The sequence below is a fragment of the Balaenoptera borealis genome (genome assembly GCF_965194805.1).
Source record: "Balaenoptera borealis genome assembly, chromosome: 9".
Classification (NCBI taxonomy): domain Eukaryota; kingdom Metazoa; phylum Chordata; class Mammalia; order Artiodactyla; family Balaenopteridae; genus Balaenoptera; species Balaenoptera borealis.
This window is the reverse complement of record NC_138873.1, coordinates 112,842,187-112,863,342: the sequence shown is the minus strand read 5'-3', so window position 1 is coordinate 112,863,342 and position 21,156 is coordinate 112,842,187. Positions and strand designations below refer to the sequence as shown.

General features: G+C 38.9%; 1 protein-coding gene across 4 annotated transcripts in view; it reads left to right on the top strand.

The window, feature by feature from the left end:
- Positions 1 to 21,156, top strand: part of COL12A1 (collagen type XII alpha 1 chain) — a 120,014-nt gene that overhangs the window by 84,222 nt on the left and 14,636 nt on the right. For all 4 annotated transcript variants that reach the window (XM_082404924.1, XM_082404923.1, XM_082404926.1 and 1 more), the window contains 12 exons: positions 1,020 to 1,184; positions 3,409 to 3,447; positions 3,546 to 3,684; positions 6,239 to 6,381; positions 6,684 to 6,793; positions 10,590 to 10,739; positions 12,487 to 12,564; positions 13,863 to 13,949; positions 15,792 to 15,845; positions 16,878 to 16,973; positions 18,174 to 18,227; positions 18,596 to 18,649. In XM_082404924.1, coding sequence (XP_082261050.1) covers positions 1,020 to 1,184; positions 3,409 to 3,447; positions 3,546 to 3,684; positions 6,239 to 6,381; positions 6,684 to 6,793; positions 10,590 to 10,739; positions 12,487 to 12,564; positions 13,863 to 13,949; positions 15,792 to 15,845; positions 16,878 to 16,973; positions 18,174 to 18,227; positions 18,596 to 18,649 — 1,169 coding nt within the window. The remainder of the gene's footprint in view (positions 1 to 1,019; positions 1,185 to 3,408; positions 3,448 to 3,545; positions 3,685 to 6,238; positions 6,382 to 6,683; positions 6,794 to 10,589; positions 10,740 to 12,486; positions 12,565 to 13,862; positions 13,950 to 15,791; positions 15,846 to 16,877; positions 16,974 to 18,173; positions 18,228 to 18,595; positions 18,650 to 21,156) is intronic.

The window sequence follows — 21,156 nt, the reverse complement described above, 5'->3', positions numbered from 1 at the left end:
CAATCAAACATGCTGAAAGCCTCCTTGTTACACTGCCCTTTGGATTAGTTATTCAGGATGATTAGAGATGAAACTAAGTCTTTATAGTTGCATTAACACCCGCAATCCTTCAGGCAGCGTCCAACGTGGACATATTTTAGAGAGAATTCTATGCTATGCATGATGTATTGTGGTGTAAATTGTAAAGTACTTCGTTACATGGAATTTGTCATCTGCACATACATGGGTCTCTGGCTAAAAGTATGAGTCATGATTAGTGCTAAGTCATGCTGTCTTCTTACAACAGAGATTGTTCTATGCACTGATCTTTTTATAAGTTGTTGCCGTTATGTTATGCACTTTGAGCAGATTCCTGTATATTTTAGGCTCCTTTGTGATTTAACTTTGGGGTTATGAATGTTTGCTTCTCAAGTTACCTTATTTATATCTAATTATGTAACTAATTCTTTATATAGTCTATTTTTTCTACTGTTGAATTAAGCTTTTGGAGTGAAAACTTTGTTTATTTGTATTAGCCTAAATAAGTGAAAGTTTATTGCCAGTGGGAGTTGTAGATTCCATTTTGAAAGTGGTCAAAGTGCTGACTCTGAGCCTGAGTTTATTGAGTAAATCAGTTTCAGGAATTCGGAGTTTAAAATGAGCCCATTGTTGATTTCTGAGGCACATGAGCTTGAAATGTTAATGTTGCCTAAGACAGCTGCAGAATTAATGGGTATATTAAGACTGTGGATGTGTGGAAGGAAATGAGTACCACATTAAGTCATTCTGCTCTTAAAGTGTTCATCTTTTAATTGTTAAGACTTTAGGAAATCCAGTTAATTGAATTTTATAAGCCAGAAAATAGGAAGACCTGGAAAAAGTACCTATTCATTAAAGAGAGTTTATGTCAATTAAAAGAACTTGTTGCATTAGCTGAGAAAATATGGCATCATTTCTGATAAGATTGTATTTTGAATTGTTTAAACCATAAAGGATGGAAAAAAGGATATGTAATTCTCTCTATAAACACTGCTCTGCAGGGTTCAGTGTCTTTGTAGTTGGCGTGGCTGACGTCGACTACAATGAACTTGCCAACATAGCCAGCAAACCAAGCGAACGGCACGTGTTCATCGTGGATGACTTTGAATCTTTTGAGAAGATAGAGGACAACCTCATCACATTTGTCTGTGAAACTGCCACTTCAAGTAAGTCATGGTCCACATGGATCCACAGTCTCAGTTGTTTTGAAAAAGTAACTACTGAGTAGACCACGGGTCCCCAACCCCTGGGCCGCGGACCGGTCCTGGTCGGCAGCCTGTTAGGAACCGGACCGCACAGCAGGAGGTGGGCGGTGGAGTGAGTGAGCGAAGCTTCATCTGCCGCTCCCCATCGCCCGCATCACCGCCTGAACCGCCACTGCCCGCCGTCCGTGGAAAAACTGTCTTCCACGAAACCGATCCCTGGTACCAAAAAGGTTGGGGACCGCTGGAGTAGACCGTTCTCTATCCTATACGAGATCAAGTCTGTGCATAAATAGATCCTGGGAAACCACTTGAGAACCTGATGAATCACTGTTCTATTGAGATCACGCTAACTGTATGCTTGTCAGAGGTCCATTTTTAGCCTTGAAGATGCAATGTTCCTTGTATGGAAATAAAGTGTTTGAACAGATCCTTTTCCCACCATCCCAATGCCTGTGACATTTGAGAAGATTAATCTTCAACTTAGAAATGCATTTATAGAAGCATTTCCATGAGATGAAAGTTTTCCCCTGTTAGTAATCAATTGGTATTTGTTCCGTCAACATCCGTGCTTCAAGAGAGCCACGAGAAAACTGACTTGTGTGAGTGTGCACTGTAGAAATACACTTGGTTCCCACTTGTTTCCTTGGGTGTAGATTTTTCATATTATACCGAGACCTCAAGCTCAACTCTTAAAATACAGTGTAGGACAAAATGTTGATTATTTAAGTTGATCTGTTCCTCTTCTCCATCCATGAACTCTGATTCTTGGGGGTCTTAGATTATGGAGACAGTTGCGTGGCTGGTCCAGACCCCTGATCCCAGGCAGGGCTATGCTTTTTAAGTGTTCTGTTTTCCCCTATTAGACATTATGTTGAGATCTCAGAACTCGGGTTAGAGGCGGCAGTAGTGAACAAACGTCAGTGGTTTACGGTAAAACTTACACTGAAGCTCAGAATGGAGTCGCACTAGTGCACGCGAGCAGGGAGCACCAGCTGCCCCTTCCATTTCACGAGGTCCTGGACGCAGCCCTCTGCTGCCCCAGCTCCAGGGCCCGGGGTGGGACCCCCTGCACTCCTGCCACCGTGAGGTTTGGTGGCCAGCGTGAGCCTCCGTGGCTTGGCAGAGAAGAGGACTGAGTGACGGCAAACTCCTCCTGCCCTTGCACAGATCTGAAGTTTCCTGGGAGAAAAGTTCTTTTATTTTAGATTTCTTTTTTTTTTTTTTCCACAACTCACACACACACACTGTATTTTATTTTTACAAGAGATAAATAGACTGACACCAAGCATTGTACATGGATGACCACAACAAAAGCAACAATGATTGCAATTACCAAACACGAAATACACTCATACTATGTCATAATATTGACATTCGGTCCAGTAATCCTCCACTGTAACAGCTCCTTTACTTTGCGGTGAAAATTGATTTGTATATTCTTTGCCTCTGAGTCCTTGTGGGAGTTTTTTTTTTTTTAATTCAAACAGAAAGTCACAAAAATTATAATCATCCTCATCAGTAAAAGTTCTTTAATCTATTGAAAAATATCTAAAAATTTCCCCCCTTTAATTCAATCTTACCATTCTTTTTTTTTTTTTTTTTTAATTTATTTCTGGCAACGTTGGGTCTTCTTTGCTGTGCGCAGGCTTTCTCTAGTTGTGGCGAGCTGGGGCCACTCCTCGTTGTGATGCGCGGCTTCTCATTGTGGTGGCTTCTCTTGTTGTGGAGCACGGGCTCTAGGGCGCATGGGCTTCGGTAGTTGTAGTACGCGAGCTCAGTAGTTGTGGCTCGCAGGCTCAGCAGTTGCGGCGTACGGGCCCAGCTGCTCCGCGGCATGTGGGATCTTCCCAGACCAGGGCTCGAACTCGTGCCCCCCACATTGGCAGGCGGATTCTTAACCACTGCGCCACCAGGGAAGCCCCAACCTTACCATTCTTAAGAACATTGTAAAATTCCAGCTGGACTGGAGAATGTCCAGAAAACATGGTCACGCTGGTCAGTAGTATAATTTCACGTACACATGGAAAGTCTACACAAAATAACTTAGAAAAGGTTAGATTGATATGCTTTATAAACGAATGACCAGTTCTGTTACTTGATGTATGTATGCAGGTGCTTTCTGTGCATGTATAACATTTGTATACCTTGTTGGCAAATCATACTTAAAGAACACTGTACTTTGCAGGTTGTCCTCTCATTTATTTGGATGGCTACACCTCACCAGGTAAGCGTTCATACTCGGGCTAATTTATTTCAGGATTTAAGCAATCAGATAATTAAAATGACCTCATTTCAATATATTTTTTTTTTTCTGATGTAAAGGTTTTAAGATGCTTGAAGCATACAACCTGACAGAAAAGAATTTTGCTTTTGTGCAAGGAGTCTCTTTGGAGTCAGGGTCTTTTCCCAGCTACTCATCTTACAGGCTTCAGAAGAACGCCTTTGTGCATCAGCCTACAGCGTGAGTGTGACAACAGGAGTTCTCTTTCTTACCACGGGCCAGATGCTTTTTTGAGGCTTGGAATCTTTGCTGATGTCTTAGAACCCTGGTATTTTAGAATTGTCGGAAGAGCCCTATGGATGACCTGGTTTAGTTTCCTTAAGTACAGTTGGGTTAACTGTGTTCCACTGGGTCACGTGGGAGACTAGGACTCAAGCTTGCTACTCTGAGACCCAAGAATCTCATCCTGTGTCCGCCATATGATGGATTACTGATCCTTTTGAATTTAAGTCTAGGATTATAGTTACACTTCTTAAGAGAGGTTGTTTAAACAGGGAGGCAACTTCTTCTTTTGAACATTTCTCCCTTGGTGCAGAGGGCCTGGATGGAATCAGTGCAGAATGAGAAGAGGCATTCTTCCTAGTGTTTCCGACTCCAGAGGATGAAAGACTGCAGTGGTTTTGCTTGTCCATGATCTGTGATCTGACAGGCAGCACTTAGTTTTTATTGGCTGGTGCTCTGGCAATCTGTTGGGTAGCTCTAGATGTTGTTATTTTACGGGATGAAAGTTTGTACCTGGGTCCAATAACCAAAATATGTACTTTTTATTTATTAGAATGAAAACACTTGAATGTCGAAAAATATGTGTTTGGCATCTTATGGAGGGAAAAGAACAAGAAGAAATAGAGTTTTCCGAAACTTAGGACAGGGTCAGACAATGATGCCTGAAATTTGAAATGCTCTGAGAAAGCTGACGGAAAATTCAGAGTAAAACCAAAGCTCATTTCTTTTAAGGAAGCAGATTTTATTGTTGTAGTGTGGCCACACTGTGAGTTCCTAACTCTTTTATGGCTAACCACACTGGTTCACAGTTTTAGGTTTACCAGTGAACCTAAGTACCCAGCATTTAACTCTGTCACCTCAAGATATGATTCCTACATTTTAACTTATGACAGCCTGCTGTCCTCTTAAGATTCAGAACTTGTGGCTGAAAGAGGCATAAATGCAATTAAATAATTTTTTTCCTAATCACTCATTAACTAAAAAAGGGGAAAAATGGGCTAGGTGAGAAATGAATTAATATGGAGAAATTATTTTTAATGTGGAATATTATGAAGATGGTCAGTTTTTGGACATACAAAAGGCATCGTGTCAGCTTGCCCAGAACATATGCTTTAAGAAGTAGGGCATTACAGAGTATTGAGTAGAGTTCCCTGTGCTATACATATGGGAAAAGAATCTAAAAAAGAGTGGATATATGTATATGTATAACTGATGCACTTTGCTGTACAGCAGAAAGTAGCACAACATTGTAAATCAACTATACTCCAATAAAAATTAAAAAAAAACCCAGTAGGGCAGCGTTATATTCCAGAAGTACTAGCAGTGTGGTACTAGGACATGAAACCTCAAGAGACATTCTGTGCCCTCTGTCAAAATCCATGGAGGAGTTGCTTCTCTTCTGTTCAAGAGCTGATTTTTTTTTTTAACATCTTTATTGGAGTATAATTGCTTTACAATGGTGCGTTCGTTTCTGCTTTATAACATAGTGAATCAGCTATACATATACATATATCCCCATATCTCCTCCCTCTTGCGTCTCGCTCCCACCCTCCCTATCCCACCCCTCTAGGTGGTCACAAAGCACCGAGCTGATCTCCCTGTGCTATGCGGCTGCTTCCCACTAGCTATCTATTTTACATTTGGTAGTATATATAAGTCCATGCCACTCTTTCACTTCGTCCCAGCTTACCCTTCCCCCTCCCCGTGTCCTCAAGTCCATTCCAAGAGCTGATTATTAAGCCCCTTTTCCTACCTTCAGGAAGAACGTGCTATTAAATGGTCTCAGACAGAAAACCATTAATTCTGCTTCAGAGATTCCCCCAGAACAATGACTGACTCAACTCTAGAAGGGGGCCACATTTTACGTCTAACAGCCCTAGAGCCAAGAAACATTTCCTTTTAATTGAATCACATCCCTTTATCAGCACTAAATGTTTGCACATGTACGTGGCCGTAAAATCTATTATTGGTTTTGTTTCGGGGAACATGTGACCTTCTGGAGATTATTTGATTTACTTGATTTTAAGGGAGGACTTGGGAAGTGTAAAAACTATTAGATATAGGGAGGGAGCAATTAAAGCCTTAAGCCATCTTGCTTATGATCTCATACCCCTGATGTTGGAAATTGAATATATTTAGTAAGATTTACTCTCTTTAAATTACACCCCTAGATACAAGTTTTATCACCCTAAAATCACTATATTGTTTTATAATTATCTATGTGCTTAGAAAAAATGATTTATTAACAGTAGGATGAAAGACCATTTGGCAATTTCCCAGACTTTTGTGACTTTATCAGATTATAAATCATCTATTACTGCTTACATAATGGGTCTTTAGTGTTTGCTATTTTGAGGTCATTCTTAAATTTTTCCCCTTCTAATATGTAGCCAGATTATTATAAATGGCGTCTAATACTACTCATGATGAGAGTCTAGCCCAAAGATTTAAAATATCCTCTATTTCTGATGAGAAATCCTTATTAATTAATTAATTTTGTTTCATCCAACAGAGATCTACATCCCAATGGCCTCCCCCCTTCATATACGATTATATTACTATTCAGACTTCTCCCAGAAACTCCCAATGACCCTTTTGCAATTTGGCAGATCACAGACAGAGACCACAAACCACAAGTTGGGGTGATTGCAGATCGTAAGGATTATAATTTATCTTATTTTAAGGCACATGCATGCATACTTTTGATTATGTTTTTCCTTTTTCTTTAAGAACCTTCTGGATATATATATATATATATATATATATATATATATTTACTTGATTATGCTTTTATGTTTAAAGTTTTAAAAATATATCAGTAAATATTTGAATTACATTTTATCTTAACTGAAATTATTAATTTTTTTAGAGAATTCTCCAACAAGAATTATTTGTTAATACTTTCAATATAGAGTGCCCAGGCATTTGATTTAATAACAATTATGTGTTGATTACAGCTTCTAGCAAGACATTATCATTCTTTAACAAGGATACAAGGGGTGAGGTACAAACTGTTACATTTGACACAGATGAAGTGAAGACATTATTCTATGGAAGTTTTCATAAGGTAAAAACGTAAGATTATAGAAAAATAAATATTGATAGAAAAAGTTATTTGTAGAAAAAAGTATATGACTTAAAATTTAAACTAATTTATTTTATTATTTATTAAAATGTCATGTTAAACTGGTGGAAACATAGCCATGTCTTTTAAAAACAATACCTTATTTCAAAGAATTTGATTAATTCAAAGAAGGAAATTTAAAACGATAATTCTACTAACCATGAGATAACTACTATGAACATTTCAATGTATTTTCAATGCTAATGTCTTTTCAGAATATGAGTCATGTAGTATATACAATACTGTGTGCCCATTTTTCTACCTACCATTTTATTTTGAACCTTTATGTCATTTTGTTTCAAAAGCTTAATTTTTGTGGATTGTATTTAATTGATCAAATTATTTATCCTTTTATAGAGAATAGTAAGCTGCTTCTGCCTGCTAGTTTGTTGAAAAGTTATAAACATGCCAGTCCAAAAGTTATCATTAACTATCAAAATAATTAAGATAACTGTTTACTAAATTAACTTCTGCATGAACACATTTACAACTTCTCTAAAAAAATCTTATTAAAAGTTCTAAGATAAATTCTTAGGGGATTATCTATTCTTGATGATCTTAATTTTTTTTTATCTCAACATCGAGGATAAATAGAAACTTGCTGTCAGGACAATTAACTTACAGATAAGAGTGCTGAAGTTGGCAGCATTAGAAATGAAAAGAACAGTCGAGGTTAGGAGTGGACTTTTTAATGGAATTTCTTCATCCACTGGATCAAGTTAACAGGAGGAAGACTACTTGTTGTGCAAGTGGTCTAAAATTTCCCCAATATAGCGCTCAGAAAGTTAGTCCCCATACACAGAAGACAAATATTTCTAGTTCAATGTGATTCTCAAGTGAAAATTGAAAAACTACCCTGTACTTGGGTAGATTTAGCTGAATTTCTTGCTGATTCTATTCCTGAGAATCTTGGCTTCTTTCCAGAATGTTTTTCTTATTCATGAATCAGATTCTTGGTGAGGATGGCAAGGGACTCTCTTCATGGGGCTTGGAGAGGCCTCAGCGTGCACATTAGTGAAAAGCAAAAAACAATGATGGAAAGACAGAGATCTCTGAGAATAAAGGCATATTTGCTTAACAGTTTACAGACTGTCCTGGTAAAGTGCAGCAAAGTAAATGCCTTATTGGGAAAGCAGATTCTAGACAAATATTACTGACTTCAACTGCTCCTTGTCCGATAATAGATGTTGAATCTGGCAAAGTTCTTATGAACTTTTTTTTGGCTCATTGATACACCTATTAAACTTACATTTGAGTAACTTGCCCAAAAAGACTATTTTATTTTTCTTCCATACCCACTGAAGATATTAGAAATTCAGCCCCCTATTAACCAACTGATAACCATTTAGGAACTATGATTAATAATATAACTATTATTAATTTCCAACTTTCATTGAATGCTTCATTTTACTTGAGCAAAATAAGGCAGTATTTTGAAGAGGTCAAGAGGGACATTCATTAATTGTTGCAAATCAAGATAATTATTTTTTGACATTCCCTTCTTAATTTGGCTTTATAGAGAGAGGTATTTGTATTCTTAGGTTTTACATAATGCCTCTTCTTTCCTGTTCTCACAAGCGTTCTTTTCTCCTCAAATTCTCTACCTTCTTTTTTCATAATGTCTTTCTTTGTTTTTAGTTCCTCCTCTACTTTTTCATTATGCTGTTTTCCCTCCTTCATTCCCCCACACCGTTCTTCTAACCTACTCTCATTTATCCTATCTATTCAAGTACCAAGTGCGATCACTACTGGCTACTTACATTCCACTGATCCAAGGATTCGAACACTCCTCTCTCATTTTCCATGTAATTCGGGCACTGAAGTTCTTCAGTCCTTGAGATAAGAACAAGTAGTTCTCTGATAGCAGCAAATTAGTGAGAATAACATACAGGGGGCTCTTGGGAGAGAGGGGATAGCTTAAGTAAGGAATGGCAGACAACTACTGCTTCAGGAGAATTCTCTTGAAGCGTTTTCTATGTCTTCATCCTGTTGTAACAGATGACATAGATTCAAGAGAGAGATTTCTAATGAGACAAAGAAGTGGAATAGATGACAAATAAGGTTTTAGGGAATGGGAGACCTTGGGAAGGGTGATGAGTTTACAAGGGTGTTCCTATTTCTTTCTACTGGTCTGTGACCAACAATCCTTCCCAGTTGGGAAAGAGTCCCTAAATACTTGGGACAATGGTCTCCAGATAAAAGCCGCTCTGAAATGTAATTATGCATGTGTTTAAAATGCAATGAAACACACTGAAGAGATTGTAGCAAAATATATTTTTAGCATGTGTTTCTTTCTGGTTAGCATTGAATGACAAGTGTATTTGGAATAATTTTGTTTCAAAAATTGAAACTTTTGATTTTGAAATAATTTTTCTGGATACTATGATTTTTCAAATAGTTTGTGAATGTTTGCTTCTGAGATTGTTCATATAAGAGCCAACAAATAAGTTTTAGTTCTTATTAGATAATAAATATCTTGGGAATGTTTGTATGGTGTTCTTCTTGAATTCAGCATTAGATGATTGCCCTAGGGGTATTTAAAATTATTTTTAGTAAGCCATATATCACTTTTATATAAAAGCAATATATAATTCATACTTACCACTTATAGATGCACTAAATTAGTGTTTTGGTGGTGATTCTATGTGGAAAAAATATTTACTGTTTAAAAAAATCTCTAGAGATTGTCCTTATGCTTATTTACTCAAAGCATTTAAGGGAATTTCCTTAACTTGGAGCCAAACTTTTCAAAGTAATCGTCATGGGCTTACTTGAGTATTTGGGCTGTGATAAGTGGAAACTATGAGCATAACTATAAAGTCAAAGATTACCCGCAGCCATTCTTTACATGACTGAAATACAGATGTTTTCTTAATTATCTGTACTCGTAGATTTTTTAAGATTCTGAGTGTCTTCAATATCAGATAAAAAATAAATCAACAAGATTGTTTTCTGATAAGGAAATTGAATCTTGAATCTATTGATTTCCAGAGCTGAATCTCTGTAAAAGACACGTGCTAGCTCTTTCCTATGTTCGGTATCTACATGGTGTGTAAGATCTTTTTGGCAGGGATTAGGGATAACGGATTAAAAATTGAATTTAGCAAAATCAGTGGAAGACATTCGAGGCTCCTTTGTCCTGAGTATAATAATGTATTAATGATTTATTAACTTATATTTGAAGAGTTCATTTTTTGTAATTTATTCTTAAATACCTACTATAAAGTATTGGCTCTGTTCCCTGTGTTGTACAATATATCCTTGTAGCTTATTTTATACATAATAGTTTATACCTCTTAGTCCCCTACCCCTATTTTGCTGCCTCCCTCCCTGCCCCTCTGCTTCCCTCTCCCCACTGGTAACCACTAGTTCATTCTCTATATCTGTGAGTCTGCTTCTTTTCTGAATAGCTCTCTATAGTTTCCAGAAGCATCTCATCTACTACAATATCTCTGGCCATCTCAGGAAGAGTACAGAGTGGGGAAAATAAGAAATTATGCAAGTGTATAATAGCTGAAGGAAACTGGGACCCAGAAAGGTTAAGTGGTTCATTTAATTTGATGCTGTTAATAAATGACATTGACACTGCAACCTCGTGCTTGGATTTTTAGTTCAAGCCTCTTGACTTGGGACAAGAATAGCTTTAAGAACACATTTTCTTAAAACTGTGATCTGAAATTTGTAGAAGCCAGATTGTTCTGGGTAGAAATTTTGTAATGGAAACAAATGATCTTTTTAGGTTCATATCGTAGTGACCTCAAAAAGTGTTAAGATTTACATTGACTGCTATGAAATTATAGAGAAGGACATCAAGGAAGCTGGAAATATCACAACTGATGGTTATGAAATTCTTGGAAAACTACTTAAAGGGGAGCGGAAATCAGCCACAGTAAGTAACACATTTTTATTTTTCTTGGTATCTTGTATTAAGATTGAAATGACATTTTAAAAAGTAATCAGTGAGGTTTTTTTCCTCAGTGAGTTTTAAATTGTTTTATTTCTTGGTTAGATTGAAATGCTGGAAAAGTTACACTGAGAAAATATGCTACTGACAAAACATGATAATGTGCTTTACTGCTAGGAACAAATTAAGTTGTCAAGGCACCAGACAGCATCATGTAGTCGACTTGAAACTGAATCAGACTGGAGAGTACAACACAAATAGTTGCCAGGATCATCAGTGAAATCTAAACTAATTCATTTTTTGTTCCTCAAAGGTAGTAACTGTTAATAAAAATTTGTGCACTCAGGACACTACGCATTTGTGGACATTGGCTGTGACCGTCACAGACTTGCTCTCCCCTCACTGGGGGGTCACATCCGCTTCAGAAGGAAGATGAGTGTAGTCGGTCGGCCACTTCACTCACAAGTGTCACTGGCTCAAGTTGGAGGCGGGGGCTTGCCAACCCTTTTACAATGCTATTTAGTAGTAAAATTTTAAACATAAGGTTTTCACCGTACCAGGCTAATTAAGTTCATATTAGATGTCGACCAATAATAACATTGTTCTAAAAGCAAGACTAATATCCTTGGCTTCTATTATTTTTAAAATTGCATTTACTGAATGTAGCTTTCTTCCATGGACAGGATTTTCTTCTTCTTGATTCAAAAGTGAAATTTTTATTCCACAATGTAGAACCAAAGAGTGCAAATTTAATGTAATTGCGATTAAAATCATTTATTGAATATTGGATTTGATATTTAAATAGAACAAGTACATTAGGTTAATAAAAGAATGGCTGTAGCTAAACAATCTTTTCTATCAAAAGAGCTCTATTTCTATCTGAGAAAGATAGAAAATATATATTATATTGAAATAGTTAAGCTGAAGGTAATCATAAAATTATCAGTTAGCCCCTAGGTAAGAATTTATGAAAAGAAGGGCATCAATTTTAGAATAACTGAGGAATATTTTTTTTAATGTGACTTTTCTGCAAGGGTGGACTCTTAAAAGTTGATTTAAATGTGTGTAGTCTTCAAATTCTGAATTAAATACATTCTTTTTTTTTTAATTAATAGACTTTTACTTTTTTTTTAAGTATTTGTTTATTTATTTATTTATGGCTGTGTTGGGTCTTCGTTTCTGTGCGAGGGCTTTCTCTAGTTGCGGCAAGCAGGGGCCACTCCTCATCGCGGTGCGCGGGCCTCTCACTATCGCGGCCTCTCTTGTTGCGGAGCACAGGCTCCAGACGCGCAGGCTCAGTTATTGTGGCTCACGGGCCTAGTTGCTCCGCGGCATGTGGGATCCTCCCAGACCAGGGCTCGAACCCGTGTCCCCTGCATCGGCAGGCAGACTCTCAACCACTGCGCCACCAGGGAAGCCCTAAATACATTCTTAATTTTTAAGTAAATAAAGAAATTAATGTTTTTTTAAAAAACCCAAAACTCAATCAAACATTTCATTTTAGCCAAGGAAGTGGATCAAAAGTGGGAAAATCACGTATGCATTTTGCTTTACTGTCGCTTTCTCTCAGGCATAGGTTTTTCTGTTCTTATGAAGTAAGGATCACATTGCTTTCATTGCCTGTTCCCTCCAGAGAGTCTCTGTGAGAAGTTGGCAGGGGTTAAAATGTGGAAATGTTAATATGAAATGTTTTCACGCATCTTTAGCTCATGTTGCTGTTGGTTGTTTGCAGTTCCAAATCCAGGATTTTGATATTGTCTGCAGTCCAGTGTGGACCAGTAGAGACAGATGCTGTGATATTCCTTCCAGGGTAAGTAAAACAGAATGGAATTCTGTGGCGGTGTTAATAGTCCCCGAGGAATAAGGGATGTGGGCGTGGATGGCTTGGGAGAGGAAGTAACCCTCTGCGGCTGCATCTCCAGGATGGAACCAGGGACACGCAAGTTGTGTGTGCTCATCAGTGGTCACAGCTCAGGCTGGGGACCTCTCCCTCGAAAGTCCAGAATGTAGAGAACCACATCTGGAAGTTCTCCCTGCCAGCCAAGGTGGTTATGCATAGTCAGAAAAGTCCAGCTTAATCAGTGTGTTTGGTAAACCCACTTATTGCAGAGTCTATCCTATTGCTTGTAAAATACCAGCATGTTACAGGATAAGCCATCGCCTCTCTGGATATCTAAGTAGAAATAACCATATTTCTTTTCGAGATGATGGCTTTCACCCACAGTATCTGTGTAGGTTGTAATAATTACAAAGGTGAATGCTGATGATGGATTTGAAGCTTTAGGCGAACAGTGAGCTACACGTACCCACAGGATGTGTGCGTTATTTATTCAACAGATACTTACTGAGCACCTGTTGTAAGCCAGGCGCTATCCTATGTGCCGGGGTTACAGCAGTGAGAGGGAATATTCTAGTGAAAGGCAGGCGGAGAGGAGGAATGAACAAGTAGGTATACACTACGTTACAGAGTGAAAAGTCCTTGCGTGAGAACACACCAGGGTACAGGGAGAGATAGCTAGGTGAGTGCCCTCAGCCGTCAGTGATAAGGGGAGATTTAAGCAGAGACCTGAGTGAAGTGAGAGGACAAACAATGTGGATAACGGAGAGAGAGCCTTCCAGCCAGAGGGGACCGTAAGTGCAAAGGCCCTGAGGCGGCAAGGTGCCCTAAACATCTGAGAAGTGTGAAGTGGATGAGGGGGGGCTGGGGCAGAGTGAAAGGCAGTGGGAGGGGCTTGGCAGCACATGTAAGCCCCTGTAGGCCTGGAAAGGATTTCAGATTTTGTTCTGAAGGGAATGGGCCTCCATATCTGAGATACTCAGCCTTTCTCTAACACCAGACTAGAGAAAATTGGATTAAATTACCAATGGTCTTGATGATAGTTTTGTAAACCTATTTTTGTTGTGTGAGGTTTCCTAAAGCAAAACATAAAATAAAGACATTAAGGAGCAAAGCAAGATTCAACATAAGACTGTTTGTAATCATAGCTAAAAATTATTTCTTCAAGTTGGGAAATAGATTCCCTTGTGTATATAAGATAAGTGGGCGTGGGGGATGGGAAGCTGTTTTTACCATCAATTCATAGATAAATATTCTTTTCAAAATTTCAGAGAGATGAAGCCAAATGCCCCAGTCTTCCAAATGCTTGCACGTGTACGCAGGACAGCATTGGACCTCCAGGACCACCAGGCCCTGCGGTAAGGAAACAAATAGCTCCTCTAGTTTTTCCTGTTAAATCTTGGGCATGATCACCCTTTGGCCGGTATGTCATGCATAAGAAGCTTCCAGCCACTGGTGTGTTCTAGGACAGAACAAGCTGCATTGCACACCATTTTTGTAGCATGTTTTGAGATCTGAAATGGAGTAAATCGAGAAGAAAATTTGAACACATTTCTCTAGCCACACAAGAACGAATGCTATCGGCTAGCATTCAAGAGCTTTTCTCTTAAAGATATGAATTTGGGTTTCTCTCCGTAATCACTTGATTTTGAAAATTCCTTCATTTCCTGACGCTTCTCGTACGTATGTTATGGAGCCATGGTTGAGAGGCTGGCCCAACAACAACTTGTTTAGAACCTAGGATATGTGTGTGTTATTAGCAAACATATCATAGAATAACATAGAGGATAATTTACATATGTGATGATATCATAAACTCTGGGTGAAAGTGTGGGTGTTAGGAATAACTTGAGTGAGAAGACTGACCAGGTCTATTCATGGGTGGAGGGGAGACCAAGAAAATGCAATGCAAAACACTGAAGAGTACACTGATATGTCTCATTAATCAATGCGGACTCCCCGATTTAGTCAATCTAACGTCTGACCTGGGCTGGTTTTTCAGAATGGAAGTGATTACCTTTAAGCTCTATTGAACTCTTTTAAGAAAATGGTTAATTAACATACAAACAGTTCAGAGAGCCTCAGAACACCAGATTTTACCATACATGGGTCATAGCAAATAATGTAAATTGATTTTAAGTTAATTACAAACCAGCTCCTTGTATACGGAATCAAAATGTCTCTGGAATTACCAGTGGTCCTGATGATGGTTTTGTAAACATAGTTTTGTGATGTGAGTTTTCCTAAAGCAAAACATAAAATAAAGATATTAAAGAGCAAAGCAAGATTCAACATAAGACTTTCTGCAATTAACAGTGACTTACCTGATTTATATTTGTAATCATAAAATTATATGCTGGATGTGACTCAGATGTTCTTGAGAAGTAGGGATTTTTTCTCCTCTAATTGTATAACATTGTTGGATATCATTATCATGTTTATTTTGTCTTTGTTCAGTGGTCTCTGAATTCCTGTTACTAAACTACACGTTCTGAGATTTTGGGAGATTCTTCTTTTTGCATATTATTTTCCCTGAAGAATGCATTCATATGATTCCAAAACAGATTTTTCTCCTTAAAAATACTTAACTATAGTATTTAAGTAATGCTTGTTTTTTTCCCAATAAACCTCAAATTTTCAAATAAACTTCAAAATTTGCTAACAATTAAGAAACGTTCAGAACGTAAAAATGAGAGCCTTAGAATGTACCAAGTTTTGAAATTCTCTTTCCCCACACATTTGTAGGATATAAAGTATTTACTTCCATATTTCATAAATAACTGTATTGTCTGGAGAATGCACTGCTTCTCGAAGAAATTTTTTTTTTTTTTTAATATATTTATTTATTTATTTATTTATGGCTGTGTTGGGTCTTTGTTTCTGTGCGAGGGCTTTCTCTAGTTGCGGCGAGCGGGGGCCCCTCTTCATCGCGGTGCGGGGGCCTCTCACTGTCGCGGCCTCTCTTGTTGCGGAGCACAAGCTCCAGACGCGCAGGCTCAGTAATTGTGGCTCACGGGCCTAGTTGCTCTGCGGCACGTGGGATCTTCCCAGACCAGGGCTCGAACCCGTGTTCCCTGCATTAGCAGGCAGATTCTCAACCACTACGCCACCAGGGAAGCCCCTCGAAGCAATTTTTATATATCAACTTCTTCCTACTTTCCTGTGTTCACTCTAAAATGTGCTCTTACTTTGTATTTTAGGGAGGACCTGGTGCTAAAGGTCCCAGAGGTGAAAGAGGTATCAGTGGGGCAATTGTAAGTATATTTTAGAGTGCATTTTTATCTTCACCTGTATGTTAAAGTCTGGTTATTCAAATTTCCACTAACGGGGTATGTGACCTTGAGCAAGTTGCTTCAAGTTTAGTGTGCCTTAGGCAATATAATTATCTCTGTCTAGTCTCTGGGTGTCAAAATGATGGATTAGGCTAGCCAGATAAAGAATGTACTGGGCATCTCACTGATGTAGGAATCGCACATGGGAAATCTGCAGAAGCACCTAAGGGCTCTGCTGTCACATGGGGAAGCAGAGGGGGCGACCTGGCCATCAATTGGAAGACCCCACAGGGAGCAGAGTCCTGCTGGGACGGTTCACCTGTCTCAGAGAAATAGCTGAGCAGCCACATGTGTGTTCATGGCAGGTCACCAGCCCCTTCTACCGGTTCCATACTGGTCTCCATAAGACAACTGAAGCTTCTTAGGGGAATATATTATGAAGATGATGTGTAGTTTTTGTCATACTATCACTAATGATAAGCTAACCCAGTTAGGAAAGTGAGGCTGGGGTGCTGACCCAGGTCTGTCTGACTCCAAGTTTGTGCCTTTTCCACCTAGACACACTGCAAAGAAGCTCCAGCATAGAGTGAACCTATCTGCTCTTTCCTTGCTTGATTTATACATACGTTAGTCCCGGAAATAAGCCCAAGTCTAAGAGAAATCAGGACGAGCTTAAAATAAATCAAATCCAGTGAATTTTGAGCTTTGATCTCTGAATGAATCTAGGACTATAAATATATGAATATATTATATTCAATGTATTTTACTTCTTTTAGAAACCTACTTTTAATAGGAATTTTGGAAATATAAGTGCTCTTGTGAATTTATTGTACTTTCCAGTTGTTCTTTTAATGAGTAGCAAAGGGAAGAAAGGAATGGCATTAAATGTTTTTATAGATGGATAGATTTGTAAAATGTTTGCAAAGATTATACTATTGGTGTCTTAGAGTTATGCAGACAGGCACTGGAAGGGCATTCCATGACTTTGTGCCTGTTTCTCTCCTGTGTATTTAGGGTCCCCCTGGTGCTCGTGGAGATACAGGTCCTCCCGGTCCCCAGGGTCCTCCAGGCCCCCAGGGACCCAACGGCCTCTCTATTCCAGGAGAACAAGTAAGCACAAAGGCTTTCTGTATGAAATGAGGATGGTGGATTAACGTTGAGTTTAATGGGAACATTTTTTTATTCTATTTCGCCAAACTCAAATGTTTTCTCAGAGAACTCAACAAATTTTAGTCATTGAGGTGACTTCCTATGACTGTAATTTCAGATATGTAAATAGTGTACGTAATAATATGTAACTGTGTAGGAAAAATTGTTGCTAATTATTTGACCTTAAAAAAATTTTTTACTAAGTAATGCAAATATCCTTCAACATCCTGAAAGCTTTGATACTGCTTTGAGTCTGTGGCAGCCCCGAGGGTCCTTTTCTAATGTTTATGACTTCAAGGCAAGCTTGCATTATTTATCTACGTCATTACTTCTATAAAAATTTTTAATAAAATGTTTACCTTTTGTTCCAAATGCTAATCTGAACTCATAAAGAGGTGTTTTATCTTTAAAGGCTCATATTTTATTTAACTACTTTTTTCTATACTTTAAAACATACAGTAAATGAATAAGAATACAGATAATTTCATAGTTTTAAGTTTAGTTCTAAACTCCTTTTTAAAGATGCCATAATAGAAGACGCATACATTTTTTTTGGCATTTAGAGAAAAAACAATCTGTATCAGCTATCACTAGAAATGAAACATTTGAAGGACTAAGACTTTTTCACTCAAAAGGGTTGAATGCATCTACTTTTAGCTTCTTAGGTCCAAAAGGGAGTTTTAGGGGCTTTTACCTTTTCTTCTTATTACTACTAAATGAAGTTTATCAGCTTTAATTAATTCAGATTTGCCTGTGTAACGAGTGTCTTCTAGCATGTAGTTACAAAGACCAAAATTATGTTACAGTGTTTCATTGAATATCTATTAAAATTAGCACCAAATGAAATATATTAAATACAAAACAGTTTTCCCTTCAACTTTTATTTCTATGAAAATCCCTATGTTAAATTAGGTTCTTTCAAAGGAGACATATCCCATGCTTATATAAAATTATCCCATAACATGGTAAGTGGAAATTATAACAGCATTTGTAGCTTAAAAAGTGAACATCAGTCCCCCAAATAATTTATTCACCTCCCTTCACAAATATGCTTCATTGGATTTATGAAGTGACAAGAGATTTCAGGAATGGCTCACGTCTTTCCTTTTCACTTAATTTCTGTAAAACACCTGAGACCTGTTTTCCCGCTGCTTGCTCCAGGGTCGTCAGGGCATGAAGGGAGATGCTGGAGAGCCGGGACTTCCAGGCCGGACGGTGAGTTCCTCTTCACGCTGCCTTTTCTTTTCTAGTCGAGTGTTATTTGCAAAGTTGCCCTTGTAGTGCCTCAAAAGGTGAACCAAGGTTAAGCAGCAAAGCAGGAGCCTGGCCGTGCGTTGCACATCATTTCCATTCCGTTGCCTGGTCTTAGTCTTCAAGCTTGCACTGTTCAGTCAGGTCTGGGCTTGTTGACTGAGCGAGCATCTTGCTCTTGGGCTGGCACTGGGCTTGGTTCTGAGTGTCTGTTTCCTTTCAGAGCCCCCTGCATTTTTTTTTTTCCAAACATCTTAGAGAATAACACAAATCCCTTTTCTCACACAAGAAGTTAATTACAGTGTTTCACTTGTTTGTTTCCTTTTGTGTAGGGAACCCCAGGATTACCTGGCCCACCAGGACCAATGGGCCCTCCGGGAGACAGAGTAAGTTTTCTTGGGCAGGCTGTAATGATGTTGGAAATGATATCACATTGTTGCCTATTAATTAAGAACCCCCCATAATTCAATTTGCGTGGCTGGAAATGCAGAGTTCACATATCTCATGGGAGGCAGAAAAGCTAGTATCAGTGGACCAACCGATACCAGGTCCATCTCGAGGTCTATGGAACAAAATGGTGGGACTTCAAACGAGTTGTCAGAATTTTAATTTTGGAAACATTTTTTATTTTATCATATTTGGAAAAACAAGTCCCTAAAAGGAATTTTGGTTCATTGGAAAGAGATTCAAGAATCCAAGCAAATTGCTTTGAACCCTAAAATTAAAGGCTTTGTTATGAGGCATCTTTTACGTAACTCTGAGAATAGTCTTGATTTCCGTGGCACTTTCTATGCAGGCAGGGACATCTTTTCTACACCTTTAGAACTCAGATACCCCCTGTAGGCCTCTGTGATGGAAAGCCGACTGGAACTTAGTAGGGATTTTGCTCATTTGTGGCAGATTTCAGGTTTGCTCTTGACTTATGATGAAATCAGTGCAGGAGACCCAATTTTTTCTGGGACAGGTAAATGAGAAGCACAATGAACATGGCTTCTGTGCTCTAATCCAGTGTTACAGAAACATTTGGTTTCATAGGAGACGACGAATGCTTTAATAAAATATTTTAGAGAGTTGCTCAGAACCAAGGCACTAATGACTTTTCAGCATCTTCTGGTTCAGACCACAGTCTGAGAGTTGTCTGTATTCTGACTAATCAAGTAAAAACACAGGACCAGCATCAGGATCTGAGAGGGCCAGGGCTATAATAGCTGCCACTAAAGGCATTGCTTTGTTACCCTTAACACCTCCGAGACATCATGGGGCAGGAGAGTTGGGCCAGTCAGATGGAGCAAAGATTTGCCCAGACAATACCAAATTTGGCTGATTTGCCAGTGAAAGTTATTTGCTCCAAAGCCTACTCTTGAGTTTATGAGAGAGTGAGGTCAAAGAGAAAACTGTATTCTCTGGGAGTCTGGGACCCAGTGGTACTTCTATATACATATTCTTCTGACTCTTTTGAGACTGGCACTTTAGTTTTTTGGAGTTCTTATTTCACAATAAAGGACAATAGTGAGATCGCAAAGGTGACAAGTCAGTCTATTCAGTTAGTCAACAAAACCCAAAATACCGCAATCAGGAAGTAATGATGCATACTGAATATAGTTCAATATCCTGTGATAAACCATAATGGGAAAGAATATGAAAAAGAATATATATATATGTGTATGTGTGTATATATGTATAAGTGAGTCACTTTGCTATACAGCAGAAATTAAACACCATGTTGTAAATCAACGATAGTTCAATTAAAAGAAGTAATGATGGGCCGCCTCTCTTGCTGCCGCCACTACTGAAGCCCTGTTGGGCCCATCACACTGATGCAGCGCGGGCTTTGTGCAGACCCGCTGGGTGGCCAGTGCCGTCCCATCAAGACGCTCCTCCGGAACTGGCAGTCAGGCAGCCACTGCTGCCACCTCTGTGTCCCTGGAAAGTGAGGGAGTGGGAAGGACTGCGTTCGTCTAGTTCTAACCTGTGACTCCAGTCCCGGTGAGGCCACCCAGGACTCTCGTGTTGAGGAAAGTCTTCAGGAAATCACTTGCCTTTTTCCATCACAGTCTCGTACACCGACCTCCCACTTAGTTTCCTACTGCTAATGCTGAGGGTAGAAGGCACAGCTGAGGGAACATAAACAGTTTTGGAAAGTTAGACTTTGGGTGCAGGCATCTCCGCTGAAACATGAAAGAAAGGAAGAAAGTTGAACCCTGTGGTAGAAGAGAAGAGAAGAAAGCTCAGGAGGGCAAGCCCGAGGACCATGGTGAGGAAGACAGGTTGCCGAGGTGGAGCTGGTAGGAGCAGGGGGCGTGGCTTGCCTTCAGCACAGATGATTTTCAAATGAGGCACAGCTTTGGGGACTGTCAGAAAGTAGCAAGAGAACCACAGGTGCAGGCGTGACATGCAGTGTATCTGTGAAAGCAGCCATAGGTCCTCTCAGCCACCCTCCCGCGGAGGGAAGCAGCAATAACTGCTACAGTTTTGAAAATGGAGAATAAAAAAACAAATTAGTACAAAGTTCTACAGATGGCTCAGTGGTAGCCCTTCTGAGGCCGTCAGAATAAAATCCGCTCCACCCCAACTTACATATGTATTTCTTCTAAAAGAAGATGGTTGGTTACACCAAAGTGTCCATCCATGGATGAATGGATTAAAAAATGTGATATATATATATATATCATGTATATAATGGAATATTACTCTGTCTTAAAGAAGAGGGAAATCCTGTCATTTGCAACAACATGGATGAACCTTGAACTTGGAGGACATGCCAGCTGAAATAAGCCAAGCGCAGGAAGATAAATACTGCATGATCTCACTTAATGTATGGAATCCTTAAAAAGTTGAGCTCATGGAAACAGAGTACAGTGGTGGTTGCCAGGGGCAGGGGAAGAGGGAGAAG